At 46.9% G+C, this 27865-nt stretch overlaps 2 protein-coding genes across 2 annotated transcripts; one reads left to right on the forward strand and one right to left on the reverse strand.

Moving 5' to 3' along the window:
- Window positions 1–148: 148 nt before the first annotated feature.
- On the forward strand, window positions 149–19524 carry LOC128722918 (probable serine/threonine-protein kinase tsuA). The gene is made up of 10 exons (XM_053816610.1): window positions 149–992; window positions 2304–2369; window positions 15737–15845; window positions 15913–16200; window positions 16628–16711; window positions 17500–17613; window positions 17896–17985; window positions 18844–19163; window positions 19233–19326; window positions 19405–19524. The coding sequence occupies exons 1-10, from the start codon at window positions 913–915 to the stop codon at window positions 19513–19515; spliced, it is 1356 nt and encodes a 451-aa protein (XP_053672585.1). The 5' UTR covers window positions 149–912; the 3' UTR covers window positions 19516–19524.
- A 2648-nt stretch (window positions 19525–22172) lies between these two features.
- Window positions 22173–27863, reverse strand: LOC128724647 (uncharacterized). Its single transcript, XM_053818370.1, has 4 exons — window positions 27858–27863; window positions 25849–26096; window positions 24678–24808; window positions 22173–24160 (listed from the first exon to the last, which is right to left on the reverse strand). Exons 1-4 carry the CDS (start codon window positions 27861–27863, stop codon window positions 23904–23906), a joined length of 642 nt encoding a protein of 213 aa, XP_053674345.1. The 3' UTR covers window positions 22173–23903.
- Between the last annotated feature and the right edge of the window lie 2 nt (window positions 27864–27865).

Below are 27865 nucleotides of genomic sequence, written 5' to 3' on the forward strand. Positions count from 1 at the left end.
GATAAAGGGACGGGTGCATTGTTTTCTTCTACGTTGACCGTCGCGGACGTACGTTTGCGCGTGCTGCTGATTTCTCTCGCCGCCGCAGATTCCGTTGGCTGCGAGGGTGTTGTTATTTTCGTTAAAACAACAGCAGCAAGTTTCGTGTTCCGTTCCGAAACCGTGCCCGGTAGTTCCATCCCCCAGTGCAGTTGTGCGTCTAGCAGTTTCGCGGTGTTATCTCGACGCTTAAGGTGATGGTGCCTTCTTGCGAAAGGTTTCCCAGCTCGCAAACCTCCTCCTCGTTGTGCAATAACTCCTCGGAATCGAACCGTGGCGTCTGAGGATGTGGCGCCGTGCCTTGTGATACAAATGTGCACAGCATTGACACATCGTTGGCGATATCGTTGGTGCCGTGATTAGATGATTTCATCAGAAAAGCGGACCTTCCTCTAGTCGCCCACACCGAAGGTCTTCCACCAAAAAAAAAAAAAACAAGCAAAAAAGCAGTTTCAGTTGCAGGTGCGGTGCGCTGCTGAAAAGGCTCACGTAGGGTAGTGAATTAACCTGCTGTTTCGTTCGATTCTACTGCACGCGGGAAGAAAGAAACAGCCAGAAATTTGCAAAGTCAATATCCTTTTAGCGTTGGTGTGAAGTGTCTGCAAACCCGTTGCGTATATCCTAACACGTTTCCCTTGCCGTGCGCGCGTACGCCTGGAGCGTTGTGTTCGTAAGCAAGTGCACAAAAAGGACACCTTTAGCGGGCACCCATCGAATGCGTGTCTCCAAAGTGTCATCACGGTAGCGTATCAGGTTGGGCGTTTCGAATCGATCGTGTACTTATACGTGCTTTGACCAGCCAAGCATTCCCAGGGAAGCTGGTTGCGCCCCATTCGACGTAGGAAACCGCGAAATTGTTTACCCTTTATTACCATGGCGCGGCTCACGGAGGAAATGGTGATTGCCCGATCGAAGCAATCCGATCTAGCCGCCATCAAGAAGCTGAACTGCTGGTAAGTGCATTGTGATTTGTTTACAATTCTACGCTCCCGCTGCGTGACCCGAGCCTTTCCCCAAGGAAAGGTCCACGAGAGACGATTTGTGAGTCGTCTTAACGCTAACTCGAGCGCCTGATAGGTGAAAAGACATCAAACGAAGCGAAATTAGGCAGAAGGCCCATCAGAAGGCCCCACCACGGTACCGTTACGATACGGCGAGAGCAACCGCGGAAAAAAAACCGGGAAGAATACACCCCACTAGAAAAGGCCGCGTATCCCCAACACAACACACAACACAAATACTGATAATCTCATGGGAAGTTCATTAGTCGCGGGCATGGATGGGCGGCGGGCGCGAGCCGTTGCCATTCGCAACAGATGTACGCCGGCCCTTTCCTTTTTCTTTCTCCCTTTTCTCTCACCCGGTTGGCGCTAGAAGAGATAGCGATCAAGGAATGCAACGGGTTTTTCTTCATGCTTCCCCACCCGTGTGCTCCCCCGTTCGGTTGTTGGAGCTAGAAGCGAAATGATCTTTAAAACATGATGATGTTTGATGATGTTGATTGCTTCAAGAGAGGCTCAAGAACTCGCGTTCATATGCTGCAGCAGCTTTGGGAGCTTTGTCACCAGAAGATCACGCGATCCTCGCCGGCGATCGTAGGTGTTTAATGGCTTAATCGATCGTAAAATCAAAGACAGGGTTGATGAAAAAATGACTTGTTTTTTTTCTCGTCTTGTTGTCCTCTTGAGAGCAGTATCTGCTAAACAGTGAAAACGAACCATGTCCATCTCGAGAATCAAAATGGCCGCTGAGGGGGATTTTCGTATGTGGAGAGTTTTCCGTAATCTCGTACACGGATTGACCGGTTTTCTTCGAAGTCCGTTACCCAACAGCCTATGGACCCAACAGCAGGAGATAAAATGGCATGGAACATGCTCGTGATTTTATTTATTCTCTTAATCCTCAGCAGACTAATGTGATTACGGCTCCTTTTTTAAGGATACTACAATTAAATAAAATTTAGTGTATACACATGTGATTGTTGAACAATTAATATGCGTAGTCAATTCCGACGATCGGTTCCAGTTGTTATCGCTTCGATGAATTGCGTAAACACATTTTTGGTACATCTGCAACTGCTTATCAGTAACGCCACTTCATCAGTACATGCGTTTTATCTAGTGATAGTCCCTCCGCAGAACGCGCCGTCTTCATTATCTAAAGACTTTCTTTTGCGCCCATAGAGTGGGTGGTTATCAGTAAGGCCAGATCCATGCTTTAAATCACACACTAACCTTATCGTTTTCTTCCTTTTCATTCCACAGGGGCAGCGAGCTGAGTGACGTTTCCATCATTAGACGCATGCGTGGTGTGGAAGTGCTTGCCTTCAGGTAGGTACCGGTTTTGGGGCCACTGGACATTCGACAATCGCCCCAAGGTGGTGCAATTCACACGCGGGACAGTTTATTTTACTCCAGGCGTGAACCTACGACACTGTATGGCGTGTCGCTCTTTCAAAGGGCCAATTTTTTTCAACAATCCATATCCGAGTGTAGGCGCAATCCAAACGAAACACGCTAGCTCCTCGAACTCACCCTCTAGGTCGCGATAAAGTCCTCGCACCAGCGAAACCGAGTCACGCAACTGGGTGGTTTTGTTGTTCTTCTTCTCGACGCCGAAGCCTACGCGGCCGAAGCCAGCTAGCACGGTATCTTGCGGTTCAGAGCATTAAATCCGTGCATATCGCTAGCGGGCGAGGACGAAGTTTACTGCATAGTTTTTGTTTAACGCCTCGCTGGTTTGCTCCAACCAGCGCGGATCAAGTTGATGAATTAAATTAAGCCAAGAGAGTTTAATCAGAGGCACTTGTGGGGCCCTAAGAAAAGACACGAAACTATTTCGCACGCAGCGCTGGCTGACGTGTTTGGAATCGGGTTTTTTTGTCTTCTCTCCTGCAAATGGTTCTTTACCTCATGCAGGACGGGTGCAGTCGACGAACGCGGTGGTGGGTGAACAATGGGGCAGTTAAGTTTCCAAGTGCACGGTGCTAATGCGCTTCCGTGCTCTTATGCGTACATTGCGCTAATCAGGCTAAAATGGTTTCACATGCGGGATGTGATGGATAATGGCACCCCAATTAAGGGCACCTTCTTCGTGGGACACTCCTTAATTCGTTAGGTACACTTGCTAACCAGTGCAAACTATCCTTTGTTAGTATTAATATTCCCGTTTGTTGGTTGGCGCGATGCACCCCAAGGTAAATTGCAAATTGCTATTAGACATGTTGCTAATCCTGTTGTCTATTGAATGAAGTTAATGGATGCCTTACCGGATCGGGCGTAATTATTCAACCCCACAAAAGGACCCATGACATCATGTTCGAGTGGGCATTAAAATCAGTTCAAAAACACTCGAAAAGAGACTAAAAGGGGGCTTGTACACGCGGTATACGTTAAATGAATCATCGAAAAATTACTTGAATTTAATGAACTCCCGCTCGCGAATATCCCGCGACCGTCAATCCGTTGTCGGCTGTGTGTCCAACACTGACAGGTTCGTTGGCTAGTTTATTTTGGGCGGAACACCTCCAAACCTGTGAGCAATCCATACAAGGTGGGCTTCCATTGCCGGGCGGAGGCTGAAAGGTAACCGTCCACGCGAAGGCTTTGCGTGGTGGTCAGCACTTGCATGGAGATCGTACTTCTCCCACGGTTGGTTGCCCAAAATTCGCCCATAAGCAATAACAAAACTCTATTTGTGCAGCAGCAGCACCAGCTGGGCCTCCCAGCCAGTTGACTTACCTACGTACTTTCGCTGCAAAACGCGATCGATCGCGTGGTCCTCCGTCGATGATCTCACCGTAGGAGTGCGTGGAGCGAGGTTTTGGGGTGAGAATAGTACACCGCAGGAGCGCGAAGGTGATGCTTTTTTTTAGCAGAACCACCCTTTTTGGGGTGGTACCCGGTGTGGTATAGTGCACCATCATCGTCAGTGGCACAGTCGCTCGTCATCGCGGAATCGTGGTGATGTCATCACACTCTTCCCGCAGTTATGCAAACGTCCACAGTGTTCCCTAGTGCGGAGAGCACGAGAATTGCAAAGCCTCTCGTGTAAATTGCTTCCGGCCCGGGGACAACTTTCACTTCCACGCCCGTTTGCGGGTTGATGTTTTGTATTTGGTTTTATAATTAAAGAAAAAAATGCAACCACTGCCCTTCTGAGCTGCCCAGACAGAGACAGATGCAATAAAAGGGTCGTGTGGTTTTTGTTTCAATTACTAGTTATGTTTTTTTTTTGCGCAATACGAACGAACGGTACACTGGAGACGGCATTAGAAGTTGTGTTTGATGAGCAAACATAAATGCCGGTACGCGGATGCTGAATGTTGGCCTTCCAATCCAACGGCAAGCACGTTCGCTTGAGGTCAGCATCGTAAAATGTGAAGTTTTTAATTTAATCGTAATTATGCTGAACGGCCAGTCGGCGTACGGCATGTAAAACACCCGAACTCCGTTTGGGATTTAATCGATTTTCTCGTTTAACGCATGTTGCGGACCTTTCCGAGGCGGGAGAGTACGCCTTTTTCGATCAATAAACTACGTCCAAGGGAAGCTTCTTTCGGGGTTTGTTATTTTTTTTTTGGTTTTCGTTAGTTGCGCCAAACCCATTGGTCCCGGTTTTCCATGTGAGAAGCTGCCCGTTCTTCGGAACGCGAAAGGGTGACTGTCAAACCGTGTGCACCATACTGCTGGCATTTGCCGCCCTAATGGTGCCATCGTTTGTCAACCGTCCGCAACCGATGGTTCGGCGGAATGTTAAGCAAGAGGTCTCTGCAGCAGCTCTCACCGGTTGGGCATGCTTTCGCCATCGGTAGGAGAAAAAAGCGTAGCAAAAAAGCACGGGCTTCCCAAAAATTAGGCACAATTAAAGCTGATGATTTCTGCTCCTCGCGCTTTTTGTGGTGCCCAACCGGATGGGAGCCCATTTGTTCTGAGATTTCGCCCGTGAAACGGAAGAAAGCAGGAAAACGCACAACCACACCCGTGGAGGGGGCTCGGGAAAATTGAAAATTAGCATTACTATGCGCCACAAATCACCCCGGCGAGCGTGAGGCGAATTGAAACCAAGGCCAAACTTTTTCGTGTGGGGAGTTTATTTACACACGATATTGACATAAATTCGCTACGGTCGGCGTTCGGGAATGAAGTAGGGAAAACGCCACCTAAGGGCACTGTAATTTGCTGACCGATAAACTCGTGAAAAGGGCGGGTGTGTGTGTGTGTGTGTCCACACGTAATCGTAATTAAGGTTACTTGGGTAATGGGACTCGCCAGTCAGCCAGCTGAGCTAAGCCAACGGGCTTTGGAAGGAAGCCTGTGGAAAATGTTTCGTTGGCTTTTATTGTCCGCTGCTCCCGGTTGTCTTTGGAACCGTTGATTTAGTGCGGCGCGTTTGCCTTCGAAAGAGAGAAAAAAAGGAACTGTTTGGTACCAGAAAATCTAACTCATTACCGCTTTGCTGTGGGCTGCCAACGCCACAGAAGCGACCGGCGCGCGAGCTTTTCGCTATCGTTTTCCTTCGATCGGGAAGATGACGCCGAGAAACACATTCCATTTTCCTTTTCATCGCCGCGCTATAGTGCGCTCCGTTTTGGCGTTGTGTGGCTATCGTGAATAAGAAACGAAGAATGGAGCCACGAATGGAAAGTATGTTGCTGCAAGAAACGAATAAAAACAGCATGCAAAACAAAACAACAACATAGTCATAGGCTGATGCTGCTGCTGCTGCTAGCGCCTGCCATCGAGTTTCTTCTTATGCTGCACGGTCTGCGTTTTGCGTTTCGTTTCGTCCACAATTCCGGCCCCTACCGCGGGTGTAATGCGCCAGAAATCAGATGCATATGCATCGAGATGCATCATATGTGCGTTGTGGTGGAGTGAGGCACCATTTATTCATCGGGCGCAACGTTTTGTAGTTTAAATGCAGCGAAAATTGCATTATTGTTGCGCCTCCCGCCCGTGGATACGAAAGGAGTCTTTTCTAAAGGGGTTTTTTTTGTTTTTTTTTGTTTTACTTTCTTTCGCCTTTGCCTTCCCAACGGGAAGCACCTCGTGCGTATCGAGAGAGCGCTGCGAATGAAGAACGTATATCGTTGGGTTGGACTGGACACCATCTGGGTTTCCATTGGTGGTCTACCCGACTGGGTCTGTCTCGTGTGTTGTGTGTACTTTGAAGCGTTACGTTACGCTTTGATAGGTGGTGCCGGTTGCGATAAAATTGAAGCGAAACAAAAATGATATCAGTCTCCGGCTGCCACCGGTGGCAAGAAGCGTTGATAATGATAATTGCGGACTACGAAACGAGTACCGCATTGGAGGTTTTACGTCGGTAGAGAAGCAGAATGTCGCTCGGTTTGGTTGTGGTTTTGAATCAACCCCTTTTGGGAGGTGTAAGAATGTGGAAACTTGGGAACACCGAAGGGCGAAAGGAGATAAAGAAGGGAGAGAAAGAATGGCACTTTTGTCGTTAATTAGTGGAGGCAAACATAATTGATGAGCAGAGGCAGGCGTGCAAGTGATAAGAGTGTATATTTGATCAGTCGGTGTAGCAATTCGTGAGCCAAGCAGTCGGTTAGACGTTGTTGATTATGATGAATTAACGCTCGGCATCCATTTCTGAAGGGTTATTTTCTGTTGCGAGCTGATGAAAAACTCCCTATAAGTTCTGTTGTAGATGCGAATGATATTAATCGTTAGTGTTGTTAATTAAATTCATCGCTAATTTCCGAGGGGTTTGTGGGCAATTGAAGATGAGCTTATGATATCGCGCAAATGTCAGTTATTTCGCATGCCTACGGCACGAAGAAACCTACAAAAGTTAATCACACCCTTGCGGATGTATCTACGATCGTAAGCCACATTTATTTCACGTCGTTAATGATATTGTTCGGCTTTTCATCTGCGTGGTGTTTTTCTCCTTCCTTAAGTAGATGCTTGCTTGAATTCACCAAGCCGCGTGTGGGTTTCGGGAAGCGCCTTCACCCAACTGTTTGCAATTACCTGGCGTACGTTCCACCCAGCCATGAATAAATGAATAGAAAAATCACCATTGAAATACGAACCGCGATTACCATCATCGCCGATTGCCGGCCGGCTGTTATGTTGGCCAGGCCAGGACCAGAGCACGTTCGCCAACTACGCCTCTGGCTGGCGGTGGCTCTTAATAGGCCTCGCAAGTGTCTCATTCGAGTGTATTTTGCTTCAAGGTAGACCGGGAGGTTTGGCTTTTCGAGTCTCAAGAAGACAGTGAAAGTGCTGTGTGCGACTCACCCGGTATCGTTCCTTCTTCAACCACGCACGCAACCGGCTTCAATGCCTCGAAGGAAACCTTTTTTACTTTTATTGAACCTGGCTTTAGTTTGGATTCCGTTGCCGCGTGGTTTTCGGTCCGTTGGAAGCGATCCACCGGTCTTACCGGTCGTACGAGAATGACTCAACAGTCAACCACTTCGTCACCTTTACGCGATGGAACATTTATCGAGCGCCTAGTGAGGGGGGAGATACTGAAGTCCTCCTTGACGTTGGGCGACACCCACGCAGCTACGCAAATATATGCTGGCATTGTGACAAGCGATCGGCAGGCGGCGATTCCGGTTCTGAGGATGGAGGCAACCTTGATTTTGAAACCGACGTTGCAGCGCGCGTGCGTTCGTGCTTAACATCGTTACCTTTTTTGGAACGGACTGGGAGGCTGGCCCAACTTCTCGCTGAGAAACTCTCCCGGTTTGGTGGTGCTATGCGGAACAGGTTTTCCTCCACGGTAACCGGTGTGGCGGTGGGCAGTTTATTTTTTGACGAAAGATTGCCACCAGAGCGTTCTTCGCGGTTGGTTGAGTGTTATCTTCTTGTGGCCGGTTTAGGTGGCAGCATAAATGGCACCATTTTAAGCTCGAACACAGTTGGTCAACAAATCTGAATTTTGTTTCGCTTGCGTGTAAAAAAACACGCAATCTTCTGGCGTTTTTGGATGGAGCTGCAAGTACACAAAGGTGACAAGCATTAGCGCAGTTTCAGTGGGGCAAAATGGTACCGCTTGCTGTTAGGCGGCCCGTTTAACAATGGCTTATATGCTTTTTTTTGCTGTTTTGGCCAGCCATCAGTCACAATGTGATCGTAAAAATAAACTCCCATTATTTGGTAATCCCCACAAAAAGTAGCAGAAATAATTTAGAAAAGAGAAGAGCAAAAAAAAAACCGACGAAACAATTCAATTGCGAAACGGCCAGACACGGGCATAAAATTGGTGAGGCCTCTAGACGTAGTGGCAAAACAGCGCCTCGGACCTGCCGTGGTTGGTGTCGATTGCATTAGATACATTATGCACGCTAGAAACTTCGGCTTCTACCGGCGCGTTTTCGATGGATGGGCCGGTTTAGCTTATTTCCCCTGCGAAAGATCGGTAGTAATTCAATTTGTTTCACCAAACATTTGACACCGGTCTGTGGCGCGCGGTTCCGGCGGCTCGTTACGTCCCCGCACGTCGGCGTGAGCAGTTAATTAGAGGCTGTTGCAAGAGACACACGAAAAAAAAAACAACGCGAAAGAAACCCCCCGACGGAACGAGGCGAAACATGAACGAAACCGTGGGACAGTTAACAAGCAATTCACAGTTCATTCAAGAAACGGAAATAGACTCCTCGCATGCATGCGCCGTGAGTGTCTGAGGAGGTTCGCTTGGTGGAATGAAGCATGGTCAATGAAACGTACCAGACAGAAAGCCACCCCATTCAGTGGCTACTTCATTCCCCTTCGATCAATCAAGTGGTGTAAACATTCCGGTGATCATAAGAAGTATTCGCAAAATTTTTGCTGCCGAAGCTCCCCAGGGGCGTTTACGGGCGAGTGTTACGCGCGATCGAACTTGATCGCGTTTTTTTTTCTAACTTTTGCCCACACCATGCTGATGATCGCGAGTGTTTCATTTTGCGACGCAATGAAGGGGTAGCCCTAGTGGAATTACTAATCCAAGACATCGATTCCGATGTCGATCCTCGTCATTCGGTCGGGTTTAGTGTAGCGTGCTGGGGAATATACACTGGCGGCCTTGAATGCACCAAACCACCCACCCTCCCGGTACGTGGTACATATAAAATGAGCTTAGCGCTGGTGTAGGAGTATGTTTATTTCCGCACGTGAGGAGGATTTATCACAACGCGCTGGCGGAAGCGGCTTCGTTTCATTCGCTAGTTTATTGCTGTACACGCTACGGTCATGTAAATGCGAGGTTGTGCAAAGTAGATGTCGGTACGACGGCTTACCTTGCGTTTCGATACCATGCGATATCGATCCGGCACCGATGATGAAGGTAAATTCCGATCGAAACGGATTCGTTTCCTGGAAGCGAAGGGTTGAGATTCTTGTGCCATGCTCCAATTGATTCGCTTTGGAATGATTTCTGTTTTCATTCACTCGCTTTGCGATCGAAGGTGTTGAGGGAAATTTTTCCTTTATGCCCGCAATTAGTCTCCTTCCGTTGAGACGGGAAAAATCCGGTGATCGATGATGAATAGAGGTGGGTCGAATCAATGAGAATGACTTTGCGGTCCTCGAGGCTCGTGGGCTCTGTGGAGCCGAGCGTCGTGAAAAGGTGATAAGTTTCGCTGACAAATGTTCACGTACGTTCGGCTTATCATTTCGTTTTGCCTCAATCATCAATCACTGTCGCCGTGTGGCCGAAAGGACCGCTGCACAATCCACAACGCGGTGGCTTATACGATCGAAGGATTACCGAAGGAAAACGCACCAACGCCTCATTACCCTTATTGCAACGTTTGTTCGCGACCGGCGGTGAACGAGGACGACGCTTCAGGATAACGCTGGAACCGCTGGTCACAAAGTGCCACGCACTCGAATGACAGGAAAATATTGATTTAACTAATGAATTATGAATATCAAATTAAGGGTACTTACGGGGCTGTTATCGATTTTTCACGTTTCCCAGAACACCGTCACCTGGCATCGAATGGGTTTGGGTTGGGTGAAAAAAAACCCCGATATAGCATTCTTGAATGAAAATGGAAGGTAGTAACAAAACTACGTCGCTCAACACGCGCACCCACACCGACTAAGCACAAACATAATTATCTGATAAAGGCAACCACACGAACAAAAAGGACATAGCATGCGAGAGAACTGTGTCATTCCTGTGGCAGCGCAACGAGCACAGCTGGCAATTAAAACCGGCGTTCGCTTTTCGTCGTTGTAACCTGACCGGCTTGGAGTTTATATCTCTTTGGTCCTCACCCGGGAAGCATTCCTGATACTTAAAGAATGTCCTATTCTCTTCACCTAGCCCCGCGAACCCTTCAATTGAGCGAGGAATATGGCGTGCCGTGTCACTGACCTCCGGATGGTGACTTTTCCGTTTAGTGCCTTCCCCTGCCGGGTACTTGGCCACTTTCGAGCTTGAATTTTTATTATTTGGCTAACCCTGAGGTGAAACTAGTTCGCCACACTACCGATGCGTGGACGAGGCTCGTACATAAGGGTCCCGTGATTTAGTGGGTGTTTACGTTCCAAATAGTGCAAACATACAATTACTGGTGGTGTTGGAACCGGCGCGTTGGCTGAAGGTCGTTCGTGTTCGTGTGGGGTGTGTGCATGCAACCACCTCACGCCTTTCTGTTGACCGGAATTGGAAGCTCCAAAAAAGTAAGGCAGAGCTCTGTTTCTTTTTCTTCTTATGTCGCGGGTTCTTCGATGGGTGTTTCCTCGGCTTGGGAGTGGGCTTCTTTGCGATGGCTCAGGGTCGTTGGCTGCTCGATGTGGGCTAATCGAATGCACGCCGTTTTGTTAACAGCTGGTATGGTAATTCTGTAACCCTTTCCATTTGTGGATTCATTCGATTTCTCGGATGTAGTTCCCTCCACAAGGAGCAGACAGGTCCCCATCGAAGGGTGAGCATTAAGGGTTTCATTAAGCTTCCGTTTGGGTGATTTCGTTCTTTTTCCCGCACTTTCCAATACATTTCCCTTCCTAATGGCGATAGAATAAGGCGTCGAGTTGAGCTTGAGTTGCCTTACTAACGAATTTTCAATATGTACTATGATTTGAGAGCCCCTTTTAGATCGTATCGTTAAACATATCGACTATTTCCTATCAGCGATTGCGCCCTTCGAAGAAAACGGAAACCCATGAAGCATGAAAACACAGTCAGTTGGAGAGCAGTTTCACCTCACTCGAATAAAACGTTCGAAGAAACTGCATTTGAAGCTCCAGTGCATCGGTGGGCCATAAAGATCATCAGCGTACTAACCTACGATACACATAAAATATTGACAGCAACAGTAGAAACATAAAACTCCCTCCCGCGTGTGGCTTCAATTCGCCTCTCTCTCTCGGCTGGCGGCCCGGCACTGTTGGAAATGTATGCCATGCATAATTTATTCGCCGACCGAAAAAAGACCAATAAAAATGTAAAACAAAACTATGCTGTGAAGCGGCTGGATAAACACATGATGCCGCCGACGACTACCCGGCTGTCGGCGGGAGATCTGGTCCTGCATGAGAGCACAACGACGGGAATGGGATCCGGAACAGACGGAACTGCATCGTGCATGATGCACATGATGCCCGTGGGTTGGGAAATTGCACTCTCCGGAAATCAACCGTATTGACAACATAACTCCCAGGCGCAGTTGAGCGCACGGTGCCGAGTATGGGGAAAAATTCTAACTGTTGCAACGCCACAACCAGAACGACGACAACGACAGAAAGCTCCATAACGTGGTGAAGCGTTTAATAAACAAATACCATGTTGGTGGCACAATTACGGGGCCCTTTTGGTGCGCCCATGGCTAACCCAGGAGACCAGAGATCGTAGCGATAAATTTCTAATAGACCAAATAATGATGCTGCCCATTATTGCTCTCTCGCTGTGTGCTGGTCGTAAATAACCTCAGCACGCTTGTAGCGCGAGGCCGTCTCGGTCCCGGAGCCCGACTAATGCCGGCGAAACGGGAACCATGCCATAGTTCTTCGTGCCTTGTCAGCAGGGAACGCGCTGCCAACCGTTTGTCATCGCCGGTGTCTGCTTCCGGTTTGCCATTTTGGGGAAAAAAAAACCCCACCCAGGCTGGGAGCGGCCAGCCCGTTTGGGAGGCCCGGCTGGTTGCGAAGACCCCTAAGGTAGAATGCATAATGATCGTCGTGAAAGTGCTCGCCATTATGGCCTTTTTTGTAAAGTAATCAGTTCTGCGCGCCGGCTAATGGAACCAAAATTAATGCTGCCCCGGAAGAGCACACGCTCCTTCGAGGCTAGTTTATTTTCTATCAGATGTTTTCTAATCGGTACCGTTTAACGGCACAAGAGCGTGTAATTGAAAGCGTGATTCGATGTCTTCGGCTCATGATTGATATGATGATAGACGAATTGTGGTGATCGATTGTACGCCAACGCTGCGTGGCACATTAATTCACTACAGTTTGCCAGTACGCCACGCAACGGGGAAAGTACAAATCAATGCACGCGTTATGATTAAGTTGGTTTTTGTTACGAAATCTATCGGAGGTCCTCTATTACATGTCGATTGCAACAAAGTTGTTTTAATTGCCAACCCGAAACGGGACGTGAGATGATGTGGAAATGAACACAACCAAGAAGCTGAAGCTTAAGAGAGAAACTAGTTTTATTGGGCAGGCTTGTGGGGGCGGAATTATTCACGACCGCGAACGATCGATGATTACTTTCTATTTCTCCTGTCTTTCGCGTTGAATTACCAGCTGTACTTGATCACGAGCTGGTTGCGATTATGAAATAGCTGTCTTAAAGGCCCGTAAAGGGTGTCTTCGAAAACAAGCGTCTTGTGGGGTGTTATTATGGGGGTTGTATTGTAAAACTAAACCGACCCTTATATAGCGCCATATCAATGGAAAATTGTAGTTGAAATGACCTAAAGCTTTAACGAAAGCTCTCACTTTTCAGGCCGATCAACAATCGATTCGCAGCATAAATAATAGAGTTTGACGTCGTGAAGCACTATGAATCGGCTTGTCTAGATGTGATCAGTAGGACGTAAAGTCTAACGTAAATTAATTACATGTCAATCCTTTCATGCTCGAAGTATCGAAGGAAAAAGCCGGCTCCCCAGAGCGACAGCACGAACTGGTAACATTTCCCAACATTTCCGGGTGTGGTAAATCGGCGTGTCGTCGTCGTCTCGTCGTCTCGGCTTAAAGGGCCAAACCCAATTATGCTGCGCCATGAACCGATGAAGTTCGATTGCTTCGTTCGAGCCTGGTGAGGTGTGAGGTTTTGCTCTGAGCGAGTTAAGCTCTCCACCGGGCCCCAGGAAGTTGCTGTCGTTGCCAGTTCGGTTGCGCAACAGTTTTACGGTCCATTGACCTGGGGTAAGAAGGAGGCTCGTTCGCGCCTAGACCACGGTCGGTTGAAAGTTTCTGGGGGCGTTCAAGAACGTCTAACTTTCCAAAACCACAGCTATTTAGTGGTCTATCACTTCCAGTGGCAGAGCACTTCGTGGGAAGTCGACACAGTTCAATGACCGGTTGGAACTTTACAAGCGGTTTGTTGGGTTGGGTTATGGGTGGCGTGCAAAACTCGATCGAACCGTCAGATTACATCTGATCGATCACCGCAGATCGATGGTTTGGGGTTCACCTTTTAAGGTTATATCACATGCCATTGTGATCGCAATTCCATGATCGTTTCGAGTAGTCCCATTCCGAAGCAATCGAAAAACCAGGCGCAGAAGCTAAAGCTGTAAGCTGCCTCTGAATCAGCGATAGGCCGGATACGATCGTCTTGAGCTGATAGTATTGAACCGGACTATTTGAACGCGCCCGTAAAGCTTTCGATGATAAATCTTATTTTTCTGCCATTGCTTTTCTTTTGGTGTTTTCTCCGTTGCAGTTCGCTCACGTCCCGTTGCCACGCATTTTACATTATATTGGTGATATTAAACGAAACGGTTATATCGATCGCACGTAGTTTGGTGGGTGGCGAGATTTTGATTGCAATCGTTTGTGCGATCGCAAAAGAAATAAATCTCCTATGGCAGCGTTGCTTCCGTAAACGAGTTGAGCTAAATTTTGTGAACAAATGTTTCCGTAAATAAGTGAAAAATATTCGATGAAACACCTTCAACCTTCTATGCTTTGAATGGATGTTTCCCAACTCAAGGAGCCTCCTTTCGGTGAAAATAGAGCCATTTTATCTTCGTTAAAAGACCTGCTCTACACTTCGCGGTTGTGGTTGCTTCCGCCGTGATGGAGAAGGGCTTACTTTCTCTTCGTTTATCATCCGGTAGACCCCGAATGCTTCTAATGGTGATCAATCACCCGCGGGAAACTGCTCCATCGATCGCGCGAACGATCCCAAATGTGGGTACGGTTTCGAAATATGCTTAACCCTTCCGCTAAACATGGAGTTCCTGCTTCCTTTCAACGCCATGATTAGGGTCTCAAACCGGCGTAGACCCTTGGTTGAAACTGAGATGGAAAGCGAACATTATTATAAGCGCCCTTTTCCCGAGCGAGAGCACAAGGTATGGCCAGCTCAGATAACTAAGATGCCTCTCATTTCCTTCGCTGGGGAGGTGATGGTGAGGTCTTATTTTTCAACCCTTAAGGCGCTCGAGCTCGGGGGCAAACTAATTGATTTCCAAAGGGCCCGCGTGCGGTTCCTTTGTTTTGAATGAATGCCGAAGATGCACGCTGAGTGGATAGGAAGATGGCTTGGTGAAAATGGGCCTGCTAAATTGGTGCCTTCCCGGTAACCAGTCGCAATTGGAGTCGTAACGGGAACTACTTTGTCGAGCGGATAACAAGTGCTGGAAAAAGCTGGAAGTAAGACGCAATGGAAATGATTGGCGCATTTCCTTTGTTAATCACTGTTGAGGAGGATTTCAACAATTTCCCATACTTCTTCTTAAGTGTTTCAGCTGTAGGGGTTCAGAAACTTTTACAATTTATTTTTATTGACTCAAGGTTTGCTCTCAGCAACAAATGGCGCACTTAATCGTTTTTTGACTTCTCAAAGCCTTGACTCTTTAATGGCAATACAGCTTATTATCTCTCCGGTGTCTTCTCACATAAGTTAACGAACAATTGAGCTTCCCATTTCTTCCGTCGTATTCGATAACCTTCAAATCCGATCCGCTGAAGATGAAAAGCGATGCTTCCATTGCGGACAAAAGCGTGCCGCCGGATTATCGTGGGTGTGAATCACCATTAAACTTGAGGGAATTCTTCTTCCTTTATCCAGTGGTATGACGACCGTGAAAAACCACGTGCCACATGAAGACGCGTCAGCCATTACCATCGTCGTCATCATCATCATAACGCATTCGCTTTGCCCTGTGGCACGGTGCGGGTGGCTGCTTGTTGCGTTGATCATGAATTATGCAAAAAAAAATGCAAACTGTGACCACTGTTGGACTTCTCGCTGACTGGGTGTCGTCTTTGAATTCCAAGGCGCAGACAAAGACGCCCGGATACGTTGAACGGAGCGTTTCATTTCGATTAAAAGAAAGAAAGCCAGCGGTCGTTGTCGTCACGCAGATGACCATTTTCGATGGCTGGTGTGCTCGTTGGTTTTTGTGGAAAAATGCCCTTGCTCCGGTTTTTATTTGGCCACTTCCGTTGGCGCCGCACCAACGGATAGTAACTTTGGCCCACTTTTGGCACGTTTAAGCTGGCTAGTAATTATTGGCGCCCGTTTGCTCTCCCCCATTCCATTCCAGTGTTAATCGAATAAGTACACTAGCGGATTTCGAAAACTGTATAAATCTCCAGGAGTTGTACCTCAGGAAGAACAATCTTACCGACATCGATGAGCTAGTTTATCTCCAGGTAAGCGACCGATTCTGGCGGTCGAAGAACCGGCTGATAGCTTACGAGTCGACACGTTCCGTTGCAGAACCTTCCCAAGCTGAAATTCCTTTGGCTGGAGGAGAACCCGCTGGTGGAGAATGCCGGACCAAGCTACCGGCAGATAGTGCTGCGAGCGCTGCCAAACCTTATGAAGCTGGACAACGTCGAAGTGACGCCGGAGGAAGTCAACGAAGCGATGCGAGCGCCGGTCGCTCAACCGCAGCGGCACGAGGTGTACGAAAATCCGTCACCACCGCCGCAACAACATCAACCCCCGGTTCAGCAACAGCAGCAGCAGCAGCAACAGTACCGTCAGCAAAGCCCAGTTATCGAGGTTGGTAGAGGGAGATGATCTGGGCACGATCGCGCAGAAGTTGTGCGAGCTAACACGGCCCGAAAATGGGCTAACTAAAAATCGCGATATTCTAATCTCCGGTTGGAACGATCGTCGCATCATTCGCATGTGCATTCTCTTTCCGTAACGTCACTAAATTATGTCTCTATATATCTCTTCTTTGTGTGTCTGTTTCATGTTTCTTTCATGCCACTAACCACCGATCTCGATCATCATGTCGCCGTAACTTGCCTTCCCATACGCCGCGCGTGTATGTGTTGTGTTGTGTGACTTATTTCCTCCATGCATGTTTCGCCCGCCCGGCCGTGTCTTTCGTCCGTTTGTTTCTTTTCCCAACCCAAAACCGAAACTAACCGTCCCGTCATGTGCTACTAAACACGAAACGAAACGCATAAAACACGTCCAGCAGCAGATGAGTCCGGAAAATACGGAATCCGAGTGCATCAGTGATCCCGCGGATCGTGCCTCGATCCCATCCTCACCATTGCAGGTAATAAAATGCACCACCGAATTGCACAAATTTGTTTTTTCCCCCCCTCGAGGCACTGGGGATAGCGGTTTTATTTCTCCTTCGAGTCCTTGTACGCTCCGTGCAATCCGGGAGCAGCGAATCTGACCCAATCACGAATGTATCCTGTTTGCAATTTTTCTCACCCGTGTTGGGTCGGCTTTTGCACACCTTGTTTCCTCACTGTTCCGTTTCCTCAAGCACACACACACTTGCCTGTAGACTCGCCCAGGGGTATCCTGTATCCTTTGGCTGCTTTATGCCGGTCGCCACTGCACTCGAATGCACCCGTTGGGAGGGAACCTCGTTTATGGAGCTGTAAATTCAGCGAGTTTATGTAGTGCCCATTGTGCTGGGTTTTGCACGTCCTTACGGCGAAGCTATAGCACCATTCTTGCATAATAACTTCATCCATTCGAGGCATTCGTTTGGTCGTCTGTAGAGCTTCTTCACTTCACTTTTTGTTGGTTCTAGTCCCACCCTACGCTGCTACCTGTTGCATGTGCGCTCTATCATGAGTTTCATTTAGTCGGATGTGTTTTGTTTTTTGTTTAGTATGTTTCACCTTCATTCCCCGGTGTTACGATTTATCGTTTGTCATACTTCCATTACTCTTCTGAACACCTTTATGTTTTTGGTTTAATTTATACTCCTTCCATAACTTTCCGTATTATAGTTTTATACCTGTTCAGGGTATACCTCACAGTCCTATTTTTTTATTTCTTCTTATTATTTGCTCTTGTTCGAACCTTGCTTCCTTCTTTTTGCAGCGAAGTCCTCCGAACAGGGACTGTTACTCACCACCGACACAATCACAGAATCCGCATGCTTCTGCGCACTACAACACGAGCAACAATTCCCGCGGTTCCTACCAGCAGTACGATGTAAGGAATATGCTTGTTATCCTTCTTTTTTGATTCGGGATCATGGTTGTCTTTCGCCTTTTTCCCAATGGGGTTTGTTGGTGGGGTTTTCAAGAGATGTAATATTCCACATACATAACGTAATAGGTAGCAAATCCACCGTGCTAATGTGCTCTATTTCTTCATTCCGGCTTGCGGATCAATCTTTTTCGCTAATCGTCAACCCGTGCACCACGCCTACATCTTCGACACCGTGAATAAAATAACCTACCATCATCCTGCACATCACCTTCACTGTAATAGAGATCACCGGGCTCGGACCAGGACAGCCCGGTGTCGGGTTACCGAGAACGGGTTCCGATTGCACCCAGCATGTCGACGCACTCGATGAAGGTGAGCATACACAACTGCCCTTTGCTGATGGTTCGCTGGCGGGGCGGCAGTAGCGTAATTGAAACTCGCGCAATAGATTCCCTGCTATCGATCACTTTCAATTGATCGGGAGAGGAGCCACAGGAAAATGGCATTTAACTCTCTCGGCAGGCGGAAAGCCCCTTCGGAGGAAGGACTCGGAATGGTTCGGCACGGTTCAGTACGCACACGTGTACATCATCGTGGTTCCGTCAGCTGTAATTAGCTGCATTTATACCACACCGAGAAAGTGCATCATCGCGCAGAATACTGATGAGGCGATGGGGTGGCGATGGTGGGCAAGAACTCGTTGCCCTTTAATTGGCCGGCCGGTGGAAAAGGAAAACTTGCTCTACGATCGAAAGGTTCGCGTATGCGAGCGATGTGAAGTGATCCATCCTAGCTGGGATGCGCTGCCCGCGGAACGGTGCAGCGAAAGCGATTTAAAATAAACATTATGTTAGCGTTTTGTTTCCTAACTTGTACATAGGTTTTCTTTCCGGTTCGCACTAACGATGGTAGACGCGTCGATGGTGGACCGTAAAATTAAAGAGCACTCTCACCCGCTTCGTTAATGTTTCGATAGTAGATTGCTTGGTAGTGGCGATCACTGGCGCATATTTAATGGATGACCTATGAGGAAGAGTTTTGTAATATGACGTAGGGTATGATAAATGGATGAGGGTGTTATTGGAATTTGTAGAGCGAACGTTGGAGCGCTGAAACGTCCATAGCCAAGGAGCTTTTTCGAAAGGGACACCGATAAGCTTCTGGTGCTTTTTTGTTCATTTCGAACCTTAGCTAATCCTACCGTGTTGGTACCGATTTCACCTTCGACAGGAGTATTACCAGTCAGATTACCAGCGGCAGAATCCTCCCGCCCACTACCGGCACAGCCAGATGGATCTGACTGAGTGGGACGAAACATCCCCGGGTGGGCACCAGAACAACAACAACAATGGCGGACAAAACTCGTCCAACAATCATCAACAGCAACAGGGGCAGCAACATGGCCAGTCGCACTATCAGCAGAACCGGCGAAGCATCGCCGGCAGTACAGTGAACGAGCGCGAACTGTATCAGTATCGGAATGGCAACGGCAAAGGGCCAGATTCACGGGACGAATGGGAGGATGTCGATCGACGCCGGAATGAGAATAGGTACTAGCGAACGAATACGGTACTGGAGTTCAGGTTCGGATCTAACATTCGGTGTTCAATTCCTTCTAGGAGATCCGATTCCCGGTTCAACGATAGTGCGAGTGTCATCTCGAATGCTCTGCTGAACCATTTCGCTGGCGTTCACCGAAGGCCCGTTAGTAGGGTGTGTTACCAACGAAAATAGCTCCATCTTGGGATGTACTAACGAGCCTTGTCCATGGTTTTTTTTGCTTTATTTTAGAACTCAAATCTACTGTCGGCTACCCTCTGCCTGGTGAAGGAACTCGACTATCCCAGCCTGGAGGTTGTGGAACATGCGGTACGATGCCGCATCGACGAGTTGGCCGAATAGGCCTTTACCGTTCTTCAGTTCGTTTGCTTATGTGTCAGTAGAATGAGCTTCTGTGCAACTTCTCCTGAGAAGAGGTTATATATTCGCTATCCGATTTTAACGTACCTTTTTTTGGCTTAACCTTTACCGGCACGGGTGGACAACTCCACCCAAATGCATGTACGAAGAAAGATCGTTTGGGCGAGAGATTTTTTTCTTCGCTTTCGTTTGGGTCAAAATTTACTTCGTTCGAAAGGGCTCGCTTGAAGGTTGGTTCTGTTACTACGTCGCATACTAAATGCGACCTCTCGAGGACTGACGCGCGGATGAAAGCAAACAAGGGCGGGCGTTTAGTGAAATAACGATAGAAATAGACTTTCCACGTCACTTTTCCGCACCATTTGTTGCAAGCGTTTAAACAACCCACTATCCCTGGAACATATTTAACCAGCCTTCCTTCGAAGCGTTTTCTCCCGTTTCTCTCGTCAACATGTTCTCAAAGCAATATCGCAATAGGTTATCAGAAGCGACAGATCAGATGGTAGGAAGGTTTCCTAGTTCGCATATTCCAATCAGTCCGCCGTAGGGGTGAAAAAAATAGACTAAAAACCCCCGTTTCCAATTTAAGAAAAAAATATGAACACGTCTCCTCATGGTCAGAGAGGGTGGATGAATTAAAAATACAATAACTTAAACTAATATTTGTGATTCGGGAAAAGGAAACACAGGAACATTTTTCGAGTACGCATGCCCCCGAAAAAGGGCGTTTGTGGGAGTGTGTGGGGTTTTGTGTTTTTGTACGAGTATACCCAGAGTAGGAAAAAAAGACTTAATATAACATAAACGAGAAACAATATAACTTGTAGCAGGTGAGAACTTACTAGCGGATTGTGTCGCCGGGAACCAACGAGGGTGTGAACGAGTGAATGAGCTGAAGGAGCATGGTACCACTATTTGCCAATATAGACGGGATAGTAGAATATAGCTGTAAACCATTAGCGGCAACCACTCGAACCGTAGTAGATGTCTTATAAAATTTAACAAAACTAATCGCAATAGGTAGACGAGACTGTATCGTCGGTAAACAAAAAAGCTGCGTGAACAATTTTCAAATCATGGAATGCAAATGATGCTCTGCGTGAACAGAGATGTCCAACACTCCCTCGTTTCCGGTTGTTACTTAAGTTTTGTAGCTTATCATCGATTTAACAGACACCGCAAACGCGATAAAGAATGCTTTAGCTTGTTGCCTTCCTTAAGTTAGTTGTCTGCGTGGAATGAAAGCGAGGAATGAGTTAGGAAATGGGATAGGGAAAGGATTTTTATAGGTAGGAAAAGATAGGAAGGAACGTAGAAAGTGTGCGGAACTGCATTTTATTGGATCGAATCACCGAACCAGAGAATTAACCCGGTTCGAGGTGTAAACGATGGTATTCTTCTCCACCGTCTCAGCCACCTGCAGTTGCTAGTGCCCAGTTGTGACATTAAAAGCAGATTCCCTTTCGTGGCAGTACAAATTTTGTTAGCAAAGCACAGAACACCCCGCAAAGCTGTCTATACATACAGAGAGTCACTTGCGTCTAGCGTTAGGGATGTTAATTTACTTGTTTCGCTACCAAGTAGTCCAGTAAGAAGAGCACGAGTGCGACGGGGCCGCAGGATAACGTGGAGCTCGTCAGACATTGACTGGGGTTGATGGTGGCATTGTACGACCGTCCCTCCCTTCCGTCCTGTGGCCATTGAGTGCAATCAGTATCGCTGTCGGATGTAAGAACCGGATGTCCATAGAATGGAGAATTTTTTATATATACAAGCATACACACGAGAAAATCAAACATGAATTAGTTGTGTTCATGTTGAGTTGCCTGAGCTATAGCATTCGGCAGAGTGCTTTATGAAACGCGTTTAAGTTGGTTTTCAGACAGGGCGTGCTTGGGATTTTAGTTATAAGTGCCGTTTAACATAAGGAGATGGGAAACAAGGGATCGGGAAGACCAGCAAACAAGGTCTGAGACAAGAGAAACACATTAATTTAATTAAAAAAATGAAACTTGTGTAACATATACTATTAATAAACATACTAATAGAATAACAAATCAAACAAACGGCTTCCCTGGGATTATGGCCTTTATTCAAGAAAGAACTGAGGTGGGAATGTATTCCAAACATTAAATAATTATTAGATAACTTACCTTTGAGAATGTGCTATAAGATTTAGCATAAATTCAATAGCCTTTGGTCGCCGTTATATTTATTTTGCCTACATCGATCCAGCATAGCGTAGCATAATAGTTATTTGCATACAAGCTTGTGTCCAACTTGCATGCTACCATCTTGTAAAAGTATCGTACAATTTCGATGCTCATGTAACTAAATGCACTCTAATGATGGAAAATGAGCCATCCACATGTGAATTATTGAACTACGGGTTCAAATTTGAATGTCCTTTCGTCCTTGAATGTACGTTAGATTACTAGTTTCAGTGCAGTTAATTTTTAACATTTTTTACGGTTAGATTTCCCGTTTTTAAAAGGATATATGTGAAAACATTTCCTTTTCAAATTTCTATGCCTTTTGGTCCTTTCTTGAATATCGGAAAAATTTTTTATTTTTCGAAAGGATTAAGTCTACACCACAGCGAAAGATTTATAAGTCAGCCAGTAATAACCAATAATATCTCGGGTTTGTTGGCGATATATCAATGTACACCTTTATTCAGACATAGCATACATCAACATCAGTTAAGGAACGCCGACCACGTGGCGATTACACATTTATATAGGCTTAAAATTTGCAGACACCGAAGCCTTATATGCTATCGTACACCGAGTTGTTCGGCAATCCGCCCGTGGATCAATCGAGCGAAATCGGCACCCTGCAGAGATGTCAAGTCTGTAAACTGTCTGATGAGAACGATCGAGATGGGGTTGCATAGGTGATTATATCATTGTGTTAAGCTTCTTCATGCAACCAGGTCCTACCGCAAATCTGACGACCGAACAAAGCGCAAACAGTTTACGAACAATACGCGTAACACTTATGAATGTCGCCCCGCCGGCTTAGTGCTTTATATCAGCACCAGGAAACAGGGAAACATGTACAACATTTAGATATCAGTTAAAGCGCCGTTATGCTTGGTTGTTGTGTCGGTTTAATTTAGTTATATTTGTAAGGGTATTCTAATTTTCGCTTCACCTCCCGCACACGCGTGCTCCTTCCAAATAGTTTATTTGGTATTTATTGTCTTTCACAGCATTTTGCAATTCTGTCGTTGCTTGCTTCGAATTTGGGAAAAGAATCGTCAGAATCTTTCTTATATGAACCGTCGCCAATGATTCCGCCATGATGATGATGAGATGAACTGATGCGATGAAGTTCCAATCGCTTGGTTTGCTTGCAACGAAATCCAACGAAGGATCTCGCTAACCGAACGCTTTTGAGCAGGGATGGTGGATTTGGGAATTGGGAAGATGGGAGATTTTGATTAGCTGGAAGGGAGGATTTTTGAGACAGCGCTCAACTGATGATTAACTATTCTTAAAAGTACGCAAAACCCCACCGCACACAGCGCACCTGAAACGCGGGTCCGTAAGAGAATTAATCCTAAACAAATTGACACATGGAAGGGTAGTCAAACGTCAACCCGTGGAACCGGATTAGGGTTCGCACGGGTGTTTCGTTTTTGCATTAGCTATTTCCGGTGCCGGGACCTCAGCCATCGTAGTCCTTGCGAATGGGGAAAAGAAGAAAAAACCTTTTATGGACCTTTGTTCCATTTTCCCTGCCACCAGGACACGCGATCGCGGAAGCCCCCTAGTGGCAGCCGGAAGGGACTAAACATTTGAACGCAAAAGCCTAACTAGATCAAGACATACGCTAGGTAACTGTTGGCAAACTGTGCTACGTTGCTATTGGCTAGCCCTCGACGCCTTTTTTCTGCCGTCTTTTCGACAAAGCATCCTACGATTTCTCCATGGCAACCGCGGCTGCCTGCGAGTTTGTCATTCTCACCTTCGATTTGGAAGCACTCTGAGTGATATTTGTCATTGTGAATGTTTGACCGATGGCCGCGCAAACGGTTCCTTATCCTACTCTCTTAAAATCCTACCCTTCAAACTCATGGCAGATCGCACGCAAGGAACCAAAACTGAACTGTGCGGACGCGGACTGGCGATCACTCGTGCAGTACCGCGTGGCCGCGCGATATGTAACGATAAAATTTGCATCCCTCCACCACGCTTTCGAGGCCATCGTATTTTTCGTATTCAGGAAGAAAAGAACATGCTATTTGTACTGCGTAGGAAGGTTGCTTGTGTTTATGCCGTCTCTCTTGCTCGTGGCACCCATCTGTCGGTCCAAAATCATAGACGAAACCATAAGCGAATCAGGGTGAGATGCCTCGCACGTCCTTAGAAGAACGGAGGCAAATCACAATTGCACAGCGTCCCGCCGTCGCCCATCTTGCAGAACACCGAACAGAGCTCGTCCCAGTTCGGCGTCGTCGTTTCGATGGGCTCCAACGCCCCGAAGATGCCCTGGCCCGTTCCGTCACAACTGCTGCATCCGCTCAGCTGGATGTTGACCACCTGGCAGAACGCCTGACAGATGAGGTGCTGGTTGAACTGCGCCTTGGGTTTGTAAGCTTTGCAGTTACATTTTGATACACCTGGTTGAGAGAAAAAAAAGAAGGAAGAAGAACACGCAAACATGAGATTAAGATTCCAAAGATATCGGGTGTGGAGGTCTTGCGCAGTCTCCCTAAAACGACGAGCCTTTTTTCGCAATCTATGACGTTATAGGGCGATATCGGCCACCCCAAAAGGCGACTTATCCGCGATCCGGAGCGAGAGAAATGGGGCGAAACGGGCAATCGAATAAAACCCACATCATTATCGTTAAGCTTGGGGGGATTTAGATACCAGCCCGCCGGGAGTGTCTTTCCGAACTCTAAAGTTCAATATCGAGCAGAAGCTGCCGTAGATTATGCAGCCTAATTAAACGAACCCCGATCGACTCATACACTTATCGGTTGATTTATGGCCGGCCGTGTGGCCAACGTCATTGGAGTGACCTTTCGACCCATGGTCTTATAGGCAAGAATGCGCCTTTATGCATTGAGCGAAAGCAGTCGGGGTTTGTTTGCAATTGGTTTTAATCGGGACGTTTGAATCTGCTCAACTTACCCAAACCGTTGCCACACAGCGAAGGACACACACCGTCCAGCGTGTCCTTGTCCACCGGGAGCGTGCTCGAGTCGGTAGTGGAATCGGTGCGCAGCCATATTGACCCGCAGGTGGGGCCGCCCAGCCCTGCACTGTTCGAAGAAGAGAAAAGAAAATGGCGGAATTAGTCAAACCGCAATATCTCCCGAAATGATAATGACATGAGCACGTTGACATTGATCTCAGTTACATTCAGCGCAAAACTATTTGGTGGTCACTGTGTCAATAAATATAGCGGTGTCATTGGCGCCTGATAATGGTCTACGCTACGCTATAATGGCTAGCTACGAGGATGTGCTGCAACATGCAAGGTACGGGGAAGGCTGTACACGTCTTAGTAGCCCGGAATCGTCGTTTGGCACAGACGAACGCGACCGTTTATGGTTGACGGCCGGTAGCGATGGCAATTGCGACTGATTGCCGTTCAATTTGTAGACGATAACAAACGCTTGCAGATTGAAAAAAGGCATAAACATGTGATACGAAAAGTTCCTTGAAGGGAGCAAGCACATTGGCTGATGAAATCTTCAACACGCGTGTCACAGCGCTTGGAAAATTAGCATGTTAATGTGCGGTACCGAATGGATGGAAAACCCCGTCGGCGCTTCAGAGTTGAGAAGCCATTAAAAACTTATCATAATTGATGTCACTTAAATCAATTTCATTCGAGTAATCCCATTCACACACTCAATAGCAATCTGTATCATGTCACAAAAGCGAATCAGATTGAATTTGAAACGATCAATCATCTCCAGGCATTCCTTGGCATGACCATTTTCTGCGCCACTTCACGCACTTGCTGTAATGGTGGAGAGTGTTATCTAATATGGCAGATTTTCCGCACACAAATGTCGACACATACACAAACACACGCACCACATGGAAAAGGCCCCTAGTGGCCTTCGGCACCTCGAAAATGTTCACCAACTTTTCCCATCAACACCAACTCTTCGCTTAGCGAACGCCGCTCATTGCGGGTATCTTCGTCCAGAATCATTTACGCTCCACTTCCTGGTCACTATTCACTGTCCATGCCCAGACCAAACGTCGGAGGACGAACTTTGGCTCGGTCCCGGCCATCCCTGGGGGTAATTTGTGCCACTCTACCCCAAAAAGTGCTCACACTACTCACCTGCAGAGCTGTTGGCAGGCCAGCTTCCAATTCACAACTACGCTTTTTCCAGCGTTACCGTCCGTTATAGTGCCGTCGACCGGAGGCTGCTGCTGGGTATTATCCTTCGGTGGACCGACGGAGATGGGCAGTGCGTCCGGATCCTGCGCATTGGCCGCACCCGGCAGGAGCTGGTCTGTGTGGGCATGCGTTGCTGCCAGCAGGAGCAGAAGCTCCAATCCCAGCACGCTACAGAAGGTCACCGCTGGCTGAAACGGGGAAAAGGATACCGGCGCTGTAGTCAACGATTGGGCGTGGATAATTTAATTCAATTAACCAGGACACTCGGGGAAACCCGTGCCTATGTACAAGCGTTCACTGGTGACTGGAAAGAACAATGGAAGGATGGATGGATGGATGGACAGTTGGACGGGTGAATGTTGATAGTTTTGCAACAAGGAAAGATCACCTCATTGCTCTTTAAATATGGGACCAGTTGGGCGTAGGTAAATGTTTGAACAGTTCTGCTAATAATATGCTGCACGAATGACAACTGAATATTGAGATAACTATAGTAAAAGAGCTGGATGTTTACAGGTTTATATGTAATGAACAACAGGATGGATAAATGGACGAGTGAAGGTTGATGCTTTTGTAATGGAAACTCATTGCTCTTTAAATAGGGAAACAGTAGCGCATTGGTAAATATTTGTCCAGATCTGCTAGTTCAATGACAAACGACATCAAAATGTAGAGCAAAATCCTGGAGCCATGCTAGATAGCAGTACAATATTGATCTTTCATGGTAGGTTTCTGTAGTACTTATAACCGTTGAAAAAAATACTCTACAAAAGTTATAAATACTCAAAGTTTTAAGAGGCTTACACGAGAGCAGCTGTCGTACTGGGAAAGCACATGAGTCTAAAGGTTCATAACAGAATTATACAGGCTTATTTTAAAAGTTTACAGCCTCAAGTAATATTATGAAAAGGGAAAATATAGTACAGAAATCTGATTTCCCAAAACTGGTGATGTTTTTGTGAAAAGTTTGTGAAAAACCATGCCGAATATCTGAACAATCTGCTTCAGTATAATACTAGATAGCTATTAAGAGACTATTTTTATAGTGCATAGAAAAGTAAATAAAATGTTGATAATATTATGAAGCTAGTTTGTGCTACAGCTTAAGGCCAAAGCCAATGAACTGGAGTACGATTTGGTTGGATTGAGCTCAACAGCTTTTCCACCTCGTACCTCGAAATCGGACCGATATTGTTGCTCCTGGGAGCCTGTGCATATTTTCACCTTTCCACGGTTGGCAACATTTGCCGGTAAAAACCGAATGAATTTGCAGCCAAACAACTCATCTATGTGGAAATCCCGGTTCTTGATTGGGTAGGTAAGTTTGTTATTCGTGCTGGTTCACGGCTCGGTGATTCGGAAACTAAATGATCTCTTTTCTTTGCTTGCATTTTCTCGTGGCAGAAGCTGTTCTGAATGGGAATAAAATGTATGATTATTTAACCAAAGATTGCCACGAGCTGTGCTGTTTTCGACTGTAGAGACAAAGGGAAAACTTTGGGCAAGACATTCACGGCGCATGCTTTCAATTATTGGTGGCCCGTTAGACGTCCTTTGTTTGCTCACGGTACTCGGTTCGGTTGGATAATGACACCGTTTTGCATGATATAAGATTGTCACTAGAGTCGATCTTAAAGCATATTCCCGACGGTGATTTAAAGCCACGGTTTAAGAACCACTCGAACCATTCCAATCGACCCAAATTGGAAGATTTTCCACCACTTTCTGAGTCCAATCAATCAAGTAGGCGCTGGATTTGCTTCTACACGAAAGATACATGCTTTGTTAGCAGCTCGGAGACTGCTCGAATTCCACTGCTCATTGATACAACACGAAATAACGCGCAATTTCACGAGAACAGGATTTCCGATGCTGATGGTACAAATAAGATGCAATTTGGTGGGAAATTCCACAAGCATATTCCTTCCACTCCAACACGATGCACTTACTTTCATGT

This window comes from Anopheles nili, chromosome 3 (assembly GCF_943737925.1).
Source record: "Anopheles nili chromosome 3, idAnoNiliSN_F5_01, whole genome shotgun sequence".
Taxonomy (NCBI): domain Eukaryota; kingdom Metazoa; phylum Arthropoda; class Insecta; order Diptera; family Culicidae; genus Anopheles; species Anopheles nili.